General features: G+C 38.5%; 4 protein-coding genes across 5 annotated transcripts in view; 2 read left to right on the top strand and 2 right to left on the bottom strand.

Annotated features, from left to right (window-relative positions):
• The window catches only part of LOC110375133 (semaphorin-1A), an 89,170-nt gene that overhangs the window by 38,671 nt on the left and 36,775 nt on the right, over positions 1–13,724 (top strand). The gene's annotated exons all lie outside the window — the stretch shown is intronic.
• On the top strand, positions 7,979–9,751 carry LOC135119314 (putative nuclease HARBI1). Its single transcript, XM_064043589.1, has 5 exons — positions 7,979–8,499; positions 8,598–8,929; positions 9,007–9,151; positions 9,235–9,561; positions 9,637–9,751. Exons 2-5 carry the CDS (start codon positions 8,756–8,758, stop codon positions 9,696–9,698), a joined length of 708 nt encoding a protein of 235 aa, XP_063899659.1. The 5' UTR covers positions 7,979–8,499; positions 8,598–8,755; the 3' UTR covers positions 9,699–9,751.
• Positions 9,742–10,917, bottom strand: LOC135119315 (uncharacterized). Its single transcript, XM_064043591.1, has 7 exons — positions 10,802–10,917; positions 10,645–10,711; positions 10,532–10,567; positions 10,330–10,422; positions 10,178–10,252; positions 9,994–10,085; positions 9,742–9,901 (listed from the first exon to the last, which is right to left on the bottom strand). The coding sequence occupies exons 1-7, from the start codon at positions 10,814–10,816 to the stop codon at positions 9,749–9,751; spliced, it is 531 nt and encodes a 176-aa protein (XP_063899661.1). The 5' UTR covers positions 10,817–10,917; the 3' UTR covers positions 9,742–9,748.
• LOC135119313 (uncharacterized) lies at positions 10,935–11,473 on the bottom strand. The gene is made up of 3 exons (XM_064043588.1): positions 11,405–11,473; positions 11,084–11,288; positions 10,935–10,982 (listed from the first exon to the last, which is right to left on the bottom strand). Exons 1-3 carry the CDS (start codon positions 11,464–11,466, stop codon positions 10,935–10,937), a joined length of 315 nt encoding a protein of 104 aa, XP_063899658.1. The 5' UTR covers positions 11,467–11,473.

The raw sequence follows: 13,724 nt of genomic DNA, 5'->3' as shown, positions 1-13,724 counted from the left end.
CCACAATACATTTACTCAAATAACGTACATTGAGGTCTGAGTTTATGGTTTTATACGGAATACCCAGAAATAATAACAAAAACCGATGATACTGGGTAACCACATTATAACGCATTTCTACCCTTCTTACTTCGTATTAAAATTATTATAATGTAGTTAAATTTTAACGTAAATTGCGTATTCGCTTACAGTAAAACTTCATTATGAAAAATTATTGTTATGTAAATAACTCTGTTTTTTTTTCGTACAATCACAATGTCATGTATAAAACGAATTGTATAACAAAATTAATAAACCTGAACTATGGGCTCATAGGTATATCAACTAAGTACCCAAAGAATAGCTACTTCAAATTCAAAGGGACTTGCCCGAGTTACAAAATGATACATAAAATCACTGGCTAACATAGGCCATAGGCTCGTTCGCGTTACCCAAAGACTATAAAACCACTTGACTGCGCATACAGTGCCCCGACGCTCGCCAAAAGTTAGTGATTTTGCGCGTACTATAAGGCTACGATCAGTACGATCCTTTAGTAGCGACCGTGAACTGACCAATAGTAGCCGCGGATTATGCCGCGTCCCCCCGCCCGCAGTGGTGAGTCGTGTTCTTAGAAGAAATTGGCGAGTGCGCTCTCTAGTGGTTATTTACTTTATGGCGTTACCTAACCAGCAAAGCTAATCAACTGTAAACTAAAACTCAGAGTAACGGTTGTCCCTGACTACACTATTGTTTTTTATTCAAAGCTTCTTCTGCAATTCAATATGGCCGTCAGGTCCAAACAGTGCAACGGTAAACGCATGCGTGTCAAGCCGGTTTACACACATAATGCGTAGACGCACGTGACACTTCACTAACATAAACTTTATTATTAAAGAAAACCGTTCGTTTTACCATTTAAATAAACAAAGTATAGTTATGTCTACTAAATCCAAACACCTCATCATTCGTATATTATGAGCAATTTTTCAAGTGAAGGATAATATTTTAGCTTCTTATTACTATGACGAGCACAAAATATATTAATCATTCAGGCCTGTTAGGCATTCATGCTTCGTATAGACACAATTTATTAGGTACGTACTGAAAAATGTACCAACTGGGATTTGATCGTAACAAATACGCACTACGTAAAAAGGTAATTTATTATACTCGCTGAATACATACAACTTGAAATTTATACGATTTAAGCGAAGATTTTAACTCGGCTGTCGCTCAAAAGATTTTTATAACTAGGCACTATATCAATCTTTGCCAAACATTATTAAAACAGCTGAGACATACATATTGGAAAAAACATATTCATACATTTTCGCAGTAGCAAGTTATTAATATTTGGGTACTCCCAATCCATTTGTTATAATCGCCTTATAACAGGTAGGCGAAGGGTAGTCTGTATAAGCTCCTTGAGCAATACACGCAAGAAGACATAATACCCATAGTGTTGACTGTACATATTTATATACGAATTAATATGATACATACTGATATTATATATTGTTATTTATAGCATTCTATAAGCTTGGTTTGTACGTCAATTACTCAATTCCAATATGTTCGTCCTACTTTTCATATAATAGTCCATGAATTTCTTTAAACTTTATTACCTATACGACGCGTCGTTAGCCACGCAAGAGAGCTCACGATCCACGCAGTTAGCTCTTACACAAATATCGTTAAATAACACCACGACTAAAACGTAGTGCATCAAAACATTCATACTCAACAACTTACATAACAGAACATATCGTACGGGTATTAGCAATTTCTTCTTTATTTTTATAACAATCGTAAACGTAAATTCGGCGAATCCATTCTTAACTTTATCGATTCTCAAAACAACAGGAAATATCTGTGCTTTGATTCACGCTTCGATGCGGTTACGCAGTTAAGGTATTTCGGGATGAAATGTAATAGACGAGGATTTGTGGCAATTCATACGCGTTAAGTGTGACGTCCGCGGCTATATTTCACGATTTTTCCGGTTTTCCGCTGTGTATCCGGCACGCATGATCGCTCGTAATGAAGACTATCAGATAGCGCGGCTCCGGCGACGCTCCTCACATCAATAACAATCCTCACAGATCCTCTGCAGTCCGCAAAAGCCACGGCGACAATTTGTCCGGGACTTTACTCAACTGGATATTCTAGCTGAAATTTTCTTCCCGCGTCGCCGCTTTTGGAACGTTTTTGTTATAAATAGCGGCGCCTCGGTTTTGTACTCCCTTTCTTTGTATGCAAATTACAATCTAGAAACGTTTCGTGTATTAAGTGCTAAAAGTGAAGCAAACCTTTTTCGCTTAGTTAATTGTGGATGAATAATAATAACTCTATTAAAACGGAGCGCAGTGGGTGGGGCAGGAAGTCGACGTTCTTACTACCTCATGCTGGCGTATACTAATTACTAGTTGTTGCACGTGGCTTCATTCACATCCTAAGGGAGCTTCAAGTATCCGGGTTAAAAGCTTCTACATTCCTCTGCAGATAAAAACTGTTTAACTTGTGTACATGAACACTGCCAGGATGGACACATATACCTAATATAACTGTGAAGGAAATTTAAAGTTCACTTATAAAACTTAATCATAATTGATTACCCCATCCACCCACCACCGTGTAGCTACATGCCTATAATTGTCTAAAGAATATCTTTCTACCCATCTCTATTTGAATATATGCTTAACTTTAATCCAATATGTTTACATGTTCACTCGCCTAAGTTTAAGCCTACTTTTTAATATTTAAAACCATGTTCAGTTAACGCCTCCATTGTGTCTAACTGGCGTGGATACGGCGTCACCGTTTGGCCGAACCCTGCGGAAGCCTGTGAGCCTCACGCGCTCAGGTCACGACTACACTCCAAATCTAAAATTGATTACGTACAAAAAAGAACACTCAACGCGACCGGTCTCCGGTAAAAAACAAACCCACTCGCCATTAAACATAATTTATTCAACATTATTATTCCGTTCAGATCTAAAAATGATTTTCCAAGGTTAGACCCTAAAAAATGTTATGGGATTCTGCAAAAAATCCACGAATGTCTAATTGATAATTGGAGAAACACTGCGAATAATAAAACTGAAACTAGTTTGGAATACGAAGACGGATAACTTATCTATTAAAGCGATGTATTAACAACCAAGTTTCCTTAATTAAATATCACATTAATGAAGACATAATAAAAGCGAACGATTATTATCTTTGGAAACACGTAATGTCAGAAAAAAAAACTATTAATTAATTGCGATTATCTGTTACCAGCCTTCAACATTTAAATTGGCATGACTTTTTAGTCGTACCTCGTAATATCCTGATGGCGATGGTACCTTCGATACTTGTTAATGTAGTCAGTCTGATGTATGATCATAAATATTTGCACATAGACACGCACCATTCCATGCACGTTCATAGCTGAACATTGACCTTCTCGGTCCCCATAGACTGCTGCAACGTGCGATCTAGATGCGAGGATAATGCTGCAATAACTACGCTCTGCATGCTCATCAGGGATCGCAATAATATAACTTTAGCTTCCAATGAAATAATAAGAACTTAAACTTTAATACAGTTACAACAACCACCAATGGAAAAGTAATGAAATGTTTCCTTGGTTAATTTTAAAAAGTAACCAAAAGCCGGACTCTAATCCAAAATCCGGGATGCAACAAAAAGTTTCCTAATCGAAAACCTAAAAACATTCCAGCCGAATTGGGATTGATATCATGCTTATCAGCGAACAAAAACTAATACATTTTGTAATTCATATTTGGAAGTTTTTGTCATAACGAGTGTTATGCTTTTTATCTCGATTTAATGTTCTGTAATGCGGTGGGGCGATAGGCGAACATTGCGTTTGAAGACCTTTGACAGGCAGGGTTGCGGGCGTGCGGTCTCACACAGGCTGCAGCCACAAGAACGTCTACTCCTCCACTGAGCCTAACGGAGCCCACACCGACGATGCCTTCCGCGTCTTGCGGTGGAGACAGCGTTCCACACTCAATGAACCGAGACCAACCGACACCAAGCACAAATTCAACATAATTACTGTTAAATTACCGATAGCAATTATACTCCAAAAATCTATCATCATATTTCCATTCTTGTCAATTTTAATTACATAAAAGTGACATCATCTTTAGATACGATGGAAGATAATTCTCAAACCGCAATAGTGTATTTAAATTAATTGGTTCGCGTTAATAACAGAATGACTCAAGACAATTATACAATTTTTACGATTGGTTATAATCGGGGTCAAAAATCACTGAATTGCAACAACGAAACCGTAGGTACACTTTAACATCTTTAGGAACTTATTGGACATAAAGTTTTCCTGTGTATGTATTATCAAAGTGGCTTAACATGCACAAACGCGGAGTAATTATGTCATTAATTTACACCCGTTTGCTGTTCGGAAAATGCAGCCTTTAGTTTTCCTTCATTGAAATTTCAAGTAGAACAAGAAGGACCCAAACCACTTCCATATTGCCTCTACTCAATGTTTAATGCAGTGTTGTTAGTTTTTTGTGTAATTCGAAGTGATTGTTAGAGCGCCATCATCATTATTCTCAGAGCGTCACGCGGCTAATAGTCGGTCGGTTTAGCCATTTCAGGCGCATCTCTTGCGACCATCCCTAGACTAATGTAATTAGTTCATTACTTTGTTCGGAGACGCTCCCCGCTCGCTTTGTATGTCTCTGCAGATTTATGTGAGCCTCTCTGTTTTGCTGCGGTCGTGAATGCGAAATTGCCTTTTTCCCTCTTTGCAAATTGCTAAATGTGTTCCCATTAAAAGTCCCGAAAAAATAAGGATTTGAGACATTTGAAATCGAAAACAAAATCCATTAATTTCCATTGGGCCAAAACATTCACTCTTGTAAATGGTTTAATTGAAATCTGCGGTTTGAATGGGAGCCTTAATAAATACAACCCACCTTGGCAAGTCATGCGAGCAACCGACGAAGAAGCGTTTTTGTCGTTCTATGCGATTCGTTAACTAAACCTTGGCAAATGGACGCAGTGAACCTTGAAGATTGGTATAGTAAACAATTACGAAATTAACAATAAAAAGAACTGTTATATTTTTTGGGTCAAATATTAAACAAACAAACAACATAAAATTTTGAACCTAGGTACTAATAGATTGTCTATTCAAATTATACGGGATTTGGTAACTAGTTACCTACATGCTGTGAGTTCAAGTTTATTGGTCAAATACTGGTTTGGAGCGCGTTTAAGAGCCGGACTGTCCCGTTAATAAGTTTAGAATGCTAATGAAGGTTCCACCTGACCGAGACGAGCGCACGGGGGGCAAGCGGCTCGACAACGTGCATCCGCCGTTCTAAATTCATCTCTAATATTATTTCATTGGACCAACGTATCGTCGTACATCGCCGGTCCAATTAATAATATTTCTCTACTAAATATTTTGACAATAATCGTACCTGAAAATAAACAAGTAAGTACCGCCCACGTTAACCTGAAACTCTCAAGCAACAATATACATAAGAACGCTTGTTTTGTATTCAGCTGATACAGACCTATTCATAATTCTAATTAAAGTTGCTGTAGAAAACAAACCTCTAAAAGAGTTGAGGAAAAAAGTGTTAAGGACAGCGGCTCAGTAAACGTCACCGTGAGCGATGTCTCCATTAACATTTCAGCTCACGTATCCTACGCGTTTTCAAACTTTTTGTTTATGTAGGTACACATATATTTTATGCAGGATCTAACCCCACAATACACACACTTTGCAATTTTAACTCTGTCACAACTGCGTAGTGACAGCTTGTGACACTAAATCACTTGTAACATCCGCCAGTTTTGGCACTTATTGCATTTCAATTAGATTATTATACTAAATACAACTTCGAACACAATTTTATAGCCACCGATCTATTTTTATCCACAGCTGAAAATTATGTAAAAATACAGCAACTAGCGTAATAATAAGCGGGAGCTACCTCCGAGACTGATGAAACAGGTATTTAATAAAATTTACCTCCAGAGCTAATCTAATTACCACGGTGCAAATTCCTGCTAAAGTGTCAGCTCCTGTTTTACCATATAATAAGATAGGATATATAATTGAGCTATATCCTAACCAATCCAATCAGGCATCATTGTTTTGTTTCGGGCGCATGTCACCAGGCCTGGGGCGTCAGCAAACCGTCTGTGCCACTCAGCGCGCAATGAGAGCCGTGTACAACCGGACTCATAGCTGACAGCCAATTAGCCCTATGGCCCCGTGCTCCCGTGCCCCTGCACCCTCATGTTCCCCACACCCTCCTAGCCCGCACTCACAGACCCATTTATCTTTATTCGATGGAATCGAACAACTGACGCATTCGATCCCCGCTAGTAGCGATACGATACCGATCCCGATTGTGACCCGCACTATTCGCTAAATTTTCGTGGTTATATCTGAGATTGGCCGTGACACGTACAATGGACCAGATTTATGTCTTTTGAAATAAGATATCCTATAAGATTTATTAAAGTGGCCAATAATATCAATCTTAGATGTAAGAGATGTTTGTTTACATACCTTATTAGTGTTTAACGTTGTTGTTCAAAGCCACTTGAATGAGTTAATATCTACTTGTGCCAGCAGTACCTATTCACCAGACCCTATAATTAAGGTTAGTATTTTGCATATTAGGCCAGCTCAAACTGGTACTTAACACCTAAACACAACCCAAACAGTGTCTTGGAATTTATTTCCAATTATTCATCGAGTACTGTCAAGTCTAACTTGGCTATGCAAAATTAGAGTATATTCATATGGTGGTCGGTTCAAGCATCGCATTGTGGAGACAGGGGCCGGTGAACAATCTACTTGCGATTGTCAAGGCTATTTGCTATTCCCAGAATATCTGTTAGCGCCGTCCATGAGTCAGTGGCAGACTCGTGAGTCACCGACAGTGGCGGCCCTAGGGGTGTGCGAACTGTGCCTTCGCACAGGGCCTCGCGCTTGGGGGGGCCTCGCGCTACAACCCACACTAATATAAAAAAAATATAATGAAAAAATACATATATATCTGGTCCAAGAAAAAAAATATTTTTCTTTATTTGTTTCTTATTCATTCTGCGTTTACTTTTTGAGTTCTCAATTTAACAAAAAAATTGGAACACCAACGTAACAAAAACAACTGGCTCTCGATCCAGTCACGGATTCTTTTTATTTGTGCTTAATTCCGAGTTTAATTTGAGAGTCCTTAAACAAACAATTTAAAAAAATTCGCGCTCGCTGCGCTCGCGGCTGTTCACTTGTCAGTACCGTTCATTCTAACATGATTAGAGTACTTTTATGTCCCAAAACTCAAAAATTTTCGCGCTCGCTACGCTCGCGGCTGTACGCTTGTCAGTACCGTTCATTCTAACATGATTAGAGTACTTTTATGTCCCAAAATTCAAAAATTTTCGCGCTCGCTACGCTCGCGGCTGTTCGCTTGTCAGTACCGTTCATTCTAACATGATTAGAGTACTTTTATGTCCCAAAACTCAAAAATTTTCGCGCTCGCTACGCTCGCGGCTGTTCGCTTGTCAGGACCGATCATTCTAACAAAACTCAAAAATTTTCGCGCTCGCTGCGCTTGCGACTTCACCTTGCACCGTTCTTTAATATACAAGTTTAGGTGCTTTAGTGACCCAAAGCTCAAAAATTTTGAGCTCGCTACGCTCGCGGGTGCTTTATTTTCCACTTATTTTATTCTTTTCATCCTTTTTTAGCCGAACCTAGAAGGTAGCGTCGCTTGTAACTCCTTTTATTAACAAGAAAATAACTCCTAGCTCACAACAGACTTTTCACGTAGGACAAAGGGCCTCGCATAGACCTGCCGCACGTAGCCTCGCAATGGCTAGGGCCGCCGCTGGTCACCGACACTACATCACTCCACGATTGTTTCCCGATAATTTGCTCTTTTACTGATCCATTTAAATCTATCTCACACAGCAAGACTTCATTGTTTTATCAGGGCCTGCAGTCTCGACAAAGATAGCGATCGCTTAACGACAAAATTCGGTCGATAAGTCCTAACGATCCGATCGTAACGATTTTTGGTAGTCTCTACTGCCAAAACTATCGAGTGTCATCGCAAAGTTACCGAATATTTTCGGTAAGATAACGATTTATCGTTATGTCATAGAATTTCCTTGCGACAGTTTTTGACAGCCCGCTAAGTGATAGCTACTATCGATATCGTTCCTATATTTGTTTATTTTACGTCAGAAAATATTAAATAAATAGTAATTTAATAAATAATGGCTTCTGAATATTTAGCATGGGACTTAGTTGTGCTCGAGCACAGACGCGATGTGCTTATGGGTCGACAAATAGCACGAAACAAGCGAAACGATGAAAATCCCTTGGATTTGGAGGATGGCCAATTTCTTCAAATGTATAGAATTTCAAAGGAAATGTTTCACAGGCTACTAAGTGAACTGCGTCCATCTCTCCAAAGACGACGGCCTTACGGACTTTCTGTGGAGTCCCAAGTAAGTGTCTTTGCGACCTACCGTGCATAAATAATATTTCTATAATATATTTTTCTTATAACTAAGGTTGAACTTTTTTTAAATTTTCTTCTTATTAGATACTGACGGCACTCCGATTTTACGCATGTGGGTGCTACCAACAACCTGTTGGCTTGCAGTGGGGTTGTAGCATGAGCCAAAAATCTGTTAGCCGAGTCATCCGGGCTGTAACTTCGGCAATAAATGAAAACTTTTAAGAAAATATATTAAATTTCCAATGACTCAAGGAGAACGCCATGCGGCAAAACAGAAATTTAGAAATGCCCCACAGCCATTCCCAGGGGTAATTGGAGCCATTGATTGCACCCATATAAAAATTTTAGCTCCTAAGACCAATGAGGAGTCTTATGTGAGTGGTCACCATGAGGGCCATTCATTAAATGTGCAAGCTGTAAGTTGACCTTCAGTTCTATAATATCTAAAAATATTGTTTGAAAAATATGTACTTACATATTTAATATATTACAGGTGTGTGACCCTGATCTTATTATTTTAAATATTAATGCTCGATGGCCAGGAGCGAGACATGATGCTCACATATGGGCAAATTCACCGGTGCGCTCAACAATGAAGCGACATTTTGAAAATGGGGACCGCCGTGCTTGGCTGCTTGGTAAATAAATGAACATTATAAATCTGCCTCGAAGAGGTTGCCCATTCGACTTCTGAAATTACTTTGTATTTTTAATCTTTTAGGTGATGATGGATATCCTCTGGAACCGTGGTTAATGACTCCCATAAAACATCAACAGCCTGGCACACCGGAATATAAATATACCGAAGCACACTGCTCAGCTAGGAACATCATAGAAAGATGCTTCGGTGTGCTAAAATCTGTGTTTAGATGTCTATCACACCAACGCCAGTTAATGTACGAACCCTATATGGCTGGCCTAATAATTAACGCATGTGCAGTGCTCCACAATATGCGGATAACATATAAATTACCGGAACCAGAGTCCACCACATCCATGCAGCTGGTGGATAATAGTAGATTCCATGATGATATGTTAGAAGTTACAGGTAACTTATGAACTGATTTTTTATTTTACTATGTATGTATACCTAACACCAATACATTTTATTTTTGTTATGCAGGTTCTGGGCGAGCTGTTGCAGAGCGCATAAGAAGAAGGCTAATTAACACTAGTTTCACATAATTATTATACTTTTTTCATTTATGTACTGTTTCAAATAAAAACATTTTATATCATTTATTATTTTTATTTATGTAATTATTTATTGCGTCAGCTATTTTGTTTCCGACTTTTACCAATTGCAGCGTCGCCTCGGCTTGTACCTTGGCTGCCTCAGCCTGCATCTTGGCAGCATCTGCTTGCGCTTGAGCAGCAGTTGCCAGCATCTAAAAAACGTTGGATTTACTGAATGTGTCTTAATGTTCTCTAGCATGCTAGTGTGTATAATAATTAAGAGGAAATTTACACTATAACACACCTTCATTGTAGCAGCATTTGCTTCTGCAACTGCTAGAAATTCTCGTCGAGCTGCACTATATTGCTCAGAAACACTTTGGCGAGGATTCAGATCTGAAAATACCCAAAATTATTGGTATTGTAGGAATTATTGGCTGACCCACCTGCAGAACTAATGTTTTATTATAAATAAAATTTAAGCTTACTCCTCTTTCTTCTGGGTCTCTGTCGCAGTGGTGGTGTTGATGATGCAACAGTTTCTGTCCTTCTGCCACGTACTGCTGGAATTATCAATTATAACACATTAAATAAAAATCAATGAAAATAAACATAGGTGAGCAAAATAACTGCAACTTACTCATTTGTAGTACTGGCGACTGAGGGGCATCTTGCACTTGTTCTTGGATGGGTGGTGGTGAAGAACCAGCCGTTGCTCTGCTGTCATTGATTGCTAAAATATTTTGTTAATTAATATTTTGGTAACATTAGTGTACAGATGTATACACATAATAAAATATATTATAGCAGTAACCAACTAGTTACTAAAAACTCCAACTTACTTGTTTCAGTCGGTAACAATTCCACAAAATCTCTAGCTGTAATAAAATAAATAGTAACATTAAAATTAAAATAATTATATTTTGAATTGAGTACCTATTAATTTAAAACTTACCCTGAGAATGAGGTAAGGTGAGAACCTCAGAGATTACCACCCCAGCCTCCATCTCATGTTGTAATAACTGTAAATAACAATAAAAGTATTTTTAGTGTTATCAACATTCAAAGATTGAGAATATTAAATTGTATTGAATACAATAATCACAACTTACATCTTCCTCTGGCATAGCGTCCGGGCAGTCTGTCCCAAAGGAATAATCTGCCCCAACTATTGAAATTATCCGGCTCTCGGCCTCGGTCAGGGAGCAGTGCTGACGCCTCGGTTGCCGGTACGTTTTGTTCTTTTTAATTTTGCCGCCTTACTGCAAGCGCGGCTTTTAAGTCTCTCCAAACCTACAATTAGAATAATTAACTCAAGTAAATAATAAAAAAAAACTGACGTGGCATGTACATGCTTATAATTAAAACCAATTCAATCTTTGAAAAAGACTTACCGTCATCCACTGCTCTGGTGTCTTTCTAGACCCGTTAGGGAGATTATTGAGCTCCTCGGCAACCTCCCTCCAGCCCGTTTCGAAATTTTCCCGGCCCTGCAAGCCGGTAAATTTCCGCGTGTGCAAATATGGACGCGCTTCTAATATTGATAGTAGTGCATCAATTTGAGCGGGTGTAACACGAGGGCTACGCAGACGCTTACGCCTGAAACATTAAAGTAGTCATTATGTAAACACAGAATACTTCGGATGTATACAAAGTATTCAATTTAGTAAGTACCAAGAATAGGAATAAAAAATTCTCGTTGTAGATGTACTTACCTGACGCTCAAGCTGCTGGCACCCGGCAGGCCTGCGCCTGTTTCAATGACTTCACCGTCCATGAATAGTAATCATGGGCGTAGCCACACTGGGGCAAGCTGGGGCACTTGCCCCACCCCGGGCCCTGGCTCTGACCTATAAGGTGTCTGATTAAACAATGTTTTTTTTACTAACTAACAACATCAACAATCATATGTACTAGGTATCCGTAAGTTATTGCACAAAAAAAATTGTCGACTTTGAAAAGAGCGCGATCAAAACAAAATGCATGCTCGAGTTGAGATGTGATCAAAATTTCGGAAATGCAATTTTATCCTAGCGTAAAAACCGCGCTCGCTATTTTGCTTGCCCAGCCATGTACGACTTGTACAATAGTACGATCGTTTAGCACAGTGGTTCTTAACCGGTGGTCCGCGGACCACTGGTGGTCCCTGGAGGCATTCCAAGTGGTCCGCGAAGCTTAGCTGCGCGACGTTGCTATACGTTATCTAACTTTATTTTTATCGACTTATCTATGCGAGCGGGGGTTTTCTTATGGACGTAAATCGGGTGTGTCGTACCTAGTCCCCCCAATCATGAAAATGTATATTTGGGCAATATTTTACGTAGTTTTTGGTTTTGAGTCTTAAAAAATTATTAAAATTTCGCGCTCGCTTCGCTCGCGTACTCAAAAACTATATTATTTTTCTATTTGTCAAGAAACAAAAAGTTAAGTACGTTTGGGCTAAATTTTACGTAATATTTGGTTTAAGTCCGATAAAAATTTCACGCTCGCTTCGCTCGCGTATTCAGAAACTATATGCCCTTATTTTTGCATTTGTCAACAAACAAAAAGATACGTACGTTTGGGCTAAATTTTAAGTAATATTTAGTTTAAGTCCGATAAAAATTTCGAGATTATATGATATTCTGAGATTATATGCCCTTACTTTTGGCTTTTGTCCTGTGTATGATTGTTTATTTTCTGTACCTGAAAATATAAACCTCTCAAATTAAGAGATTGACAAGTTTGAGATTAACGGCTCAAGATACAAAATATCGGAGGGCCCTCGCCTTCCCCCGGGGATAGGTTGACTGCTGCCCCACCCTGAGCCCAAAGCTGGCTACGCCCATGATAGTAATGAATACACCGTTCTCCTTTATTATTATTATAAATCAAACCAATGTTCAAGTGCACAAACAAACTTGACATTGACAGTTTGTTTATGTTCTATGTCTGTATTGCAAGTACGCAAACTATTAAGATCTTTAATATGTGTTTTCTTAAAAAACGGTATGTTTTACTTACACGGTTCGATGCAAAAAGTTTTAATATGATAAGGTTCATCTATTTTCTTTATAATTGTCAAAGGAAACAAAATTGGTTGTGCAAATCTTGTCTACCATTTCTCCCTATAATACAAGGATTTTTTTTACATGCAACATTTTAATACAAATTCACCGCACTATGAATACGGTTTTCGCTATCGTACCGACACGAATATGTCATGATAATTAGCGATGTTGCCCGCTATCTCGGCTGTCGAGACTTGCGTTTATCGTTACTGTCGTTATGGCAAGCGAATATTTTCGTTAATATTTAGCGACTGTCAGTTTGCGATCGAATCGCTATCTTATGTCGAGACTGCAGGCCCAGGCACAATGGTTTTGCAATGACGTTTAAAATGTATGGTGTCTTTTTGACAATTTTGTTTCAATCGGAAATAGACAAAAGGTCAGGAAATGTTTGACTTCATTTCAATTCATGAATGGCAGAATGATATGTTGATTTGTGATAACATCTAGCAAGACTTTATTAATACTGGCTGCTCGGCTTAAAGGTTAGGTGTCAGCTCGCGGCTAACAACTGGCCGGCTGCGTTCCGAGGGACATTATTATTTTAAAATACCATCGAACGCTATATTATTGTGTGTACAATTAACTTGTCGCTAACATCACGTGTCGTTAAAAAATATTAATTATTGAATGTCATACGACGACGTGCAATTCAAAGGTCTAAAACGTCTAGTCATTTCAATACTAAAAAATATAAAAGAACTCTTTCAAACTTCTAGATTGTGATCAAATTATAAATGTCAAAATAAAAAGTGAATGTCAAAATACTGAAGATGATTTAATACAAGGTTGAATAATAAGTGTTGATTCAAGAATACTCTACCATTTACATATCATGCGTAATTAATACAACATTTCGTAATGTGCATAACACACGCTTTAATAGAAAATTAAACAGCTTTGAGCCCAACACGGAGCTATTATTTGTCGTATTTACATCTGGTTTATTTGCGCAGTCCATTGTTTATCTACCCTACCACCCCAT

This window comes from Helicoverpa armigera, chromosome 3, assembly GCF_030705265.1.
Source record: "Helicoverpa armigera isolate CAAS_96S chromosome 3, ASM3070526v1, whole genome shotgun sequence".
NCBI lineage: Eukaryota > Metazoa > Arthropoda > Insecta > Lepidoptera > Noctuidae > Helicoverpa > Helicoverpa armigera.
Note: the sequence above shows the minus strand (reverse complement) of the source record. Positions and strands in the feature narration are given on the sequence as shown.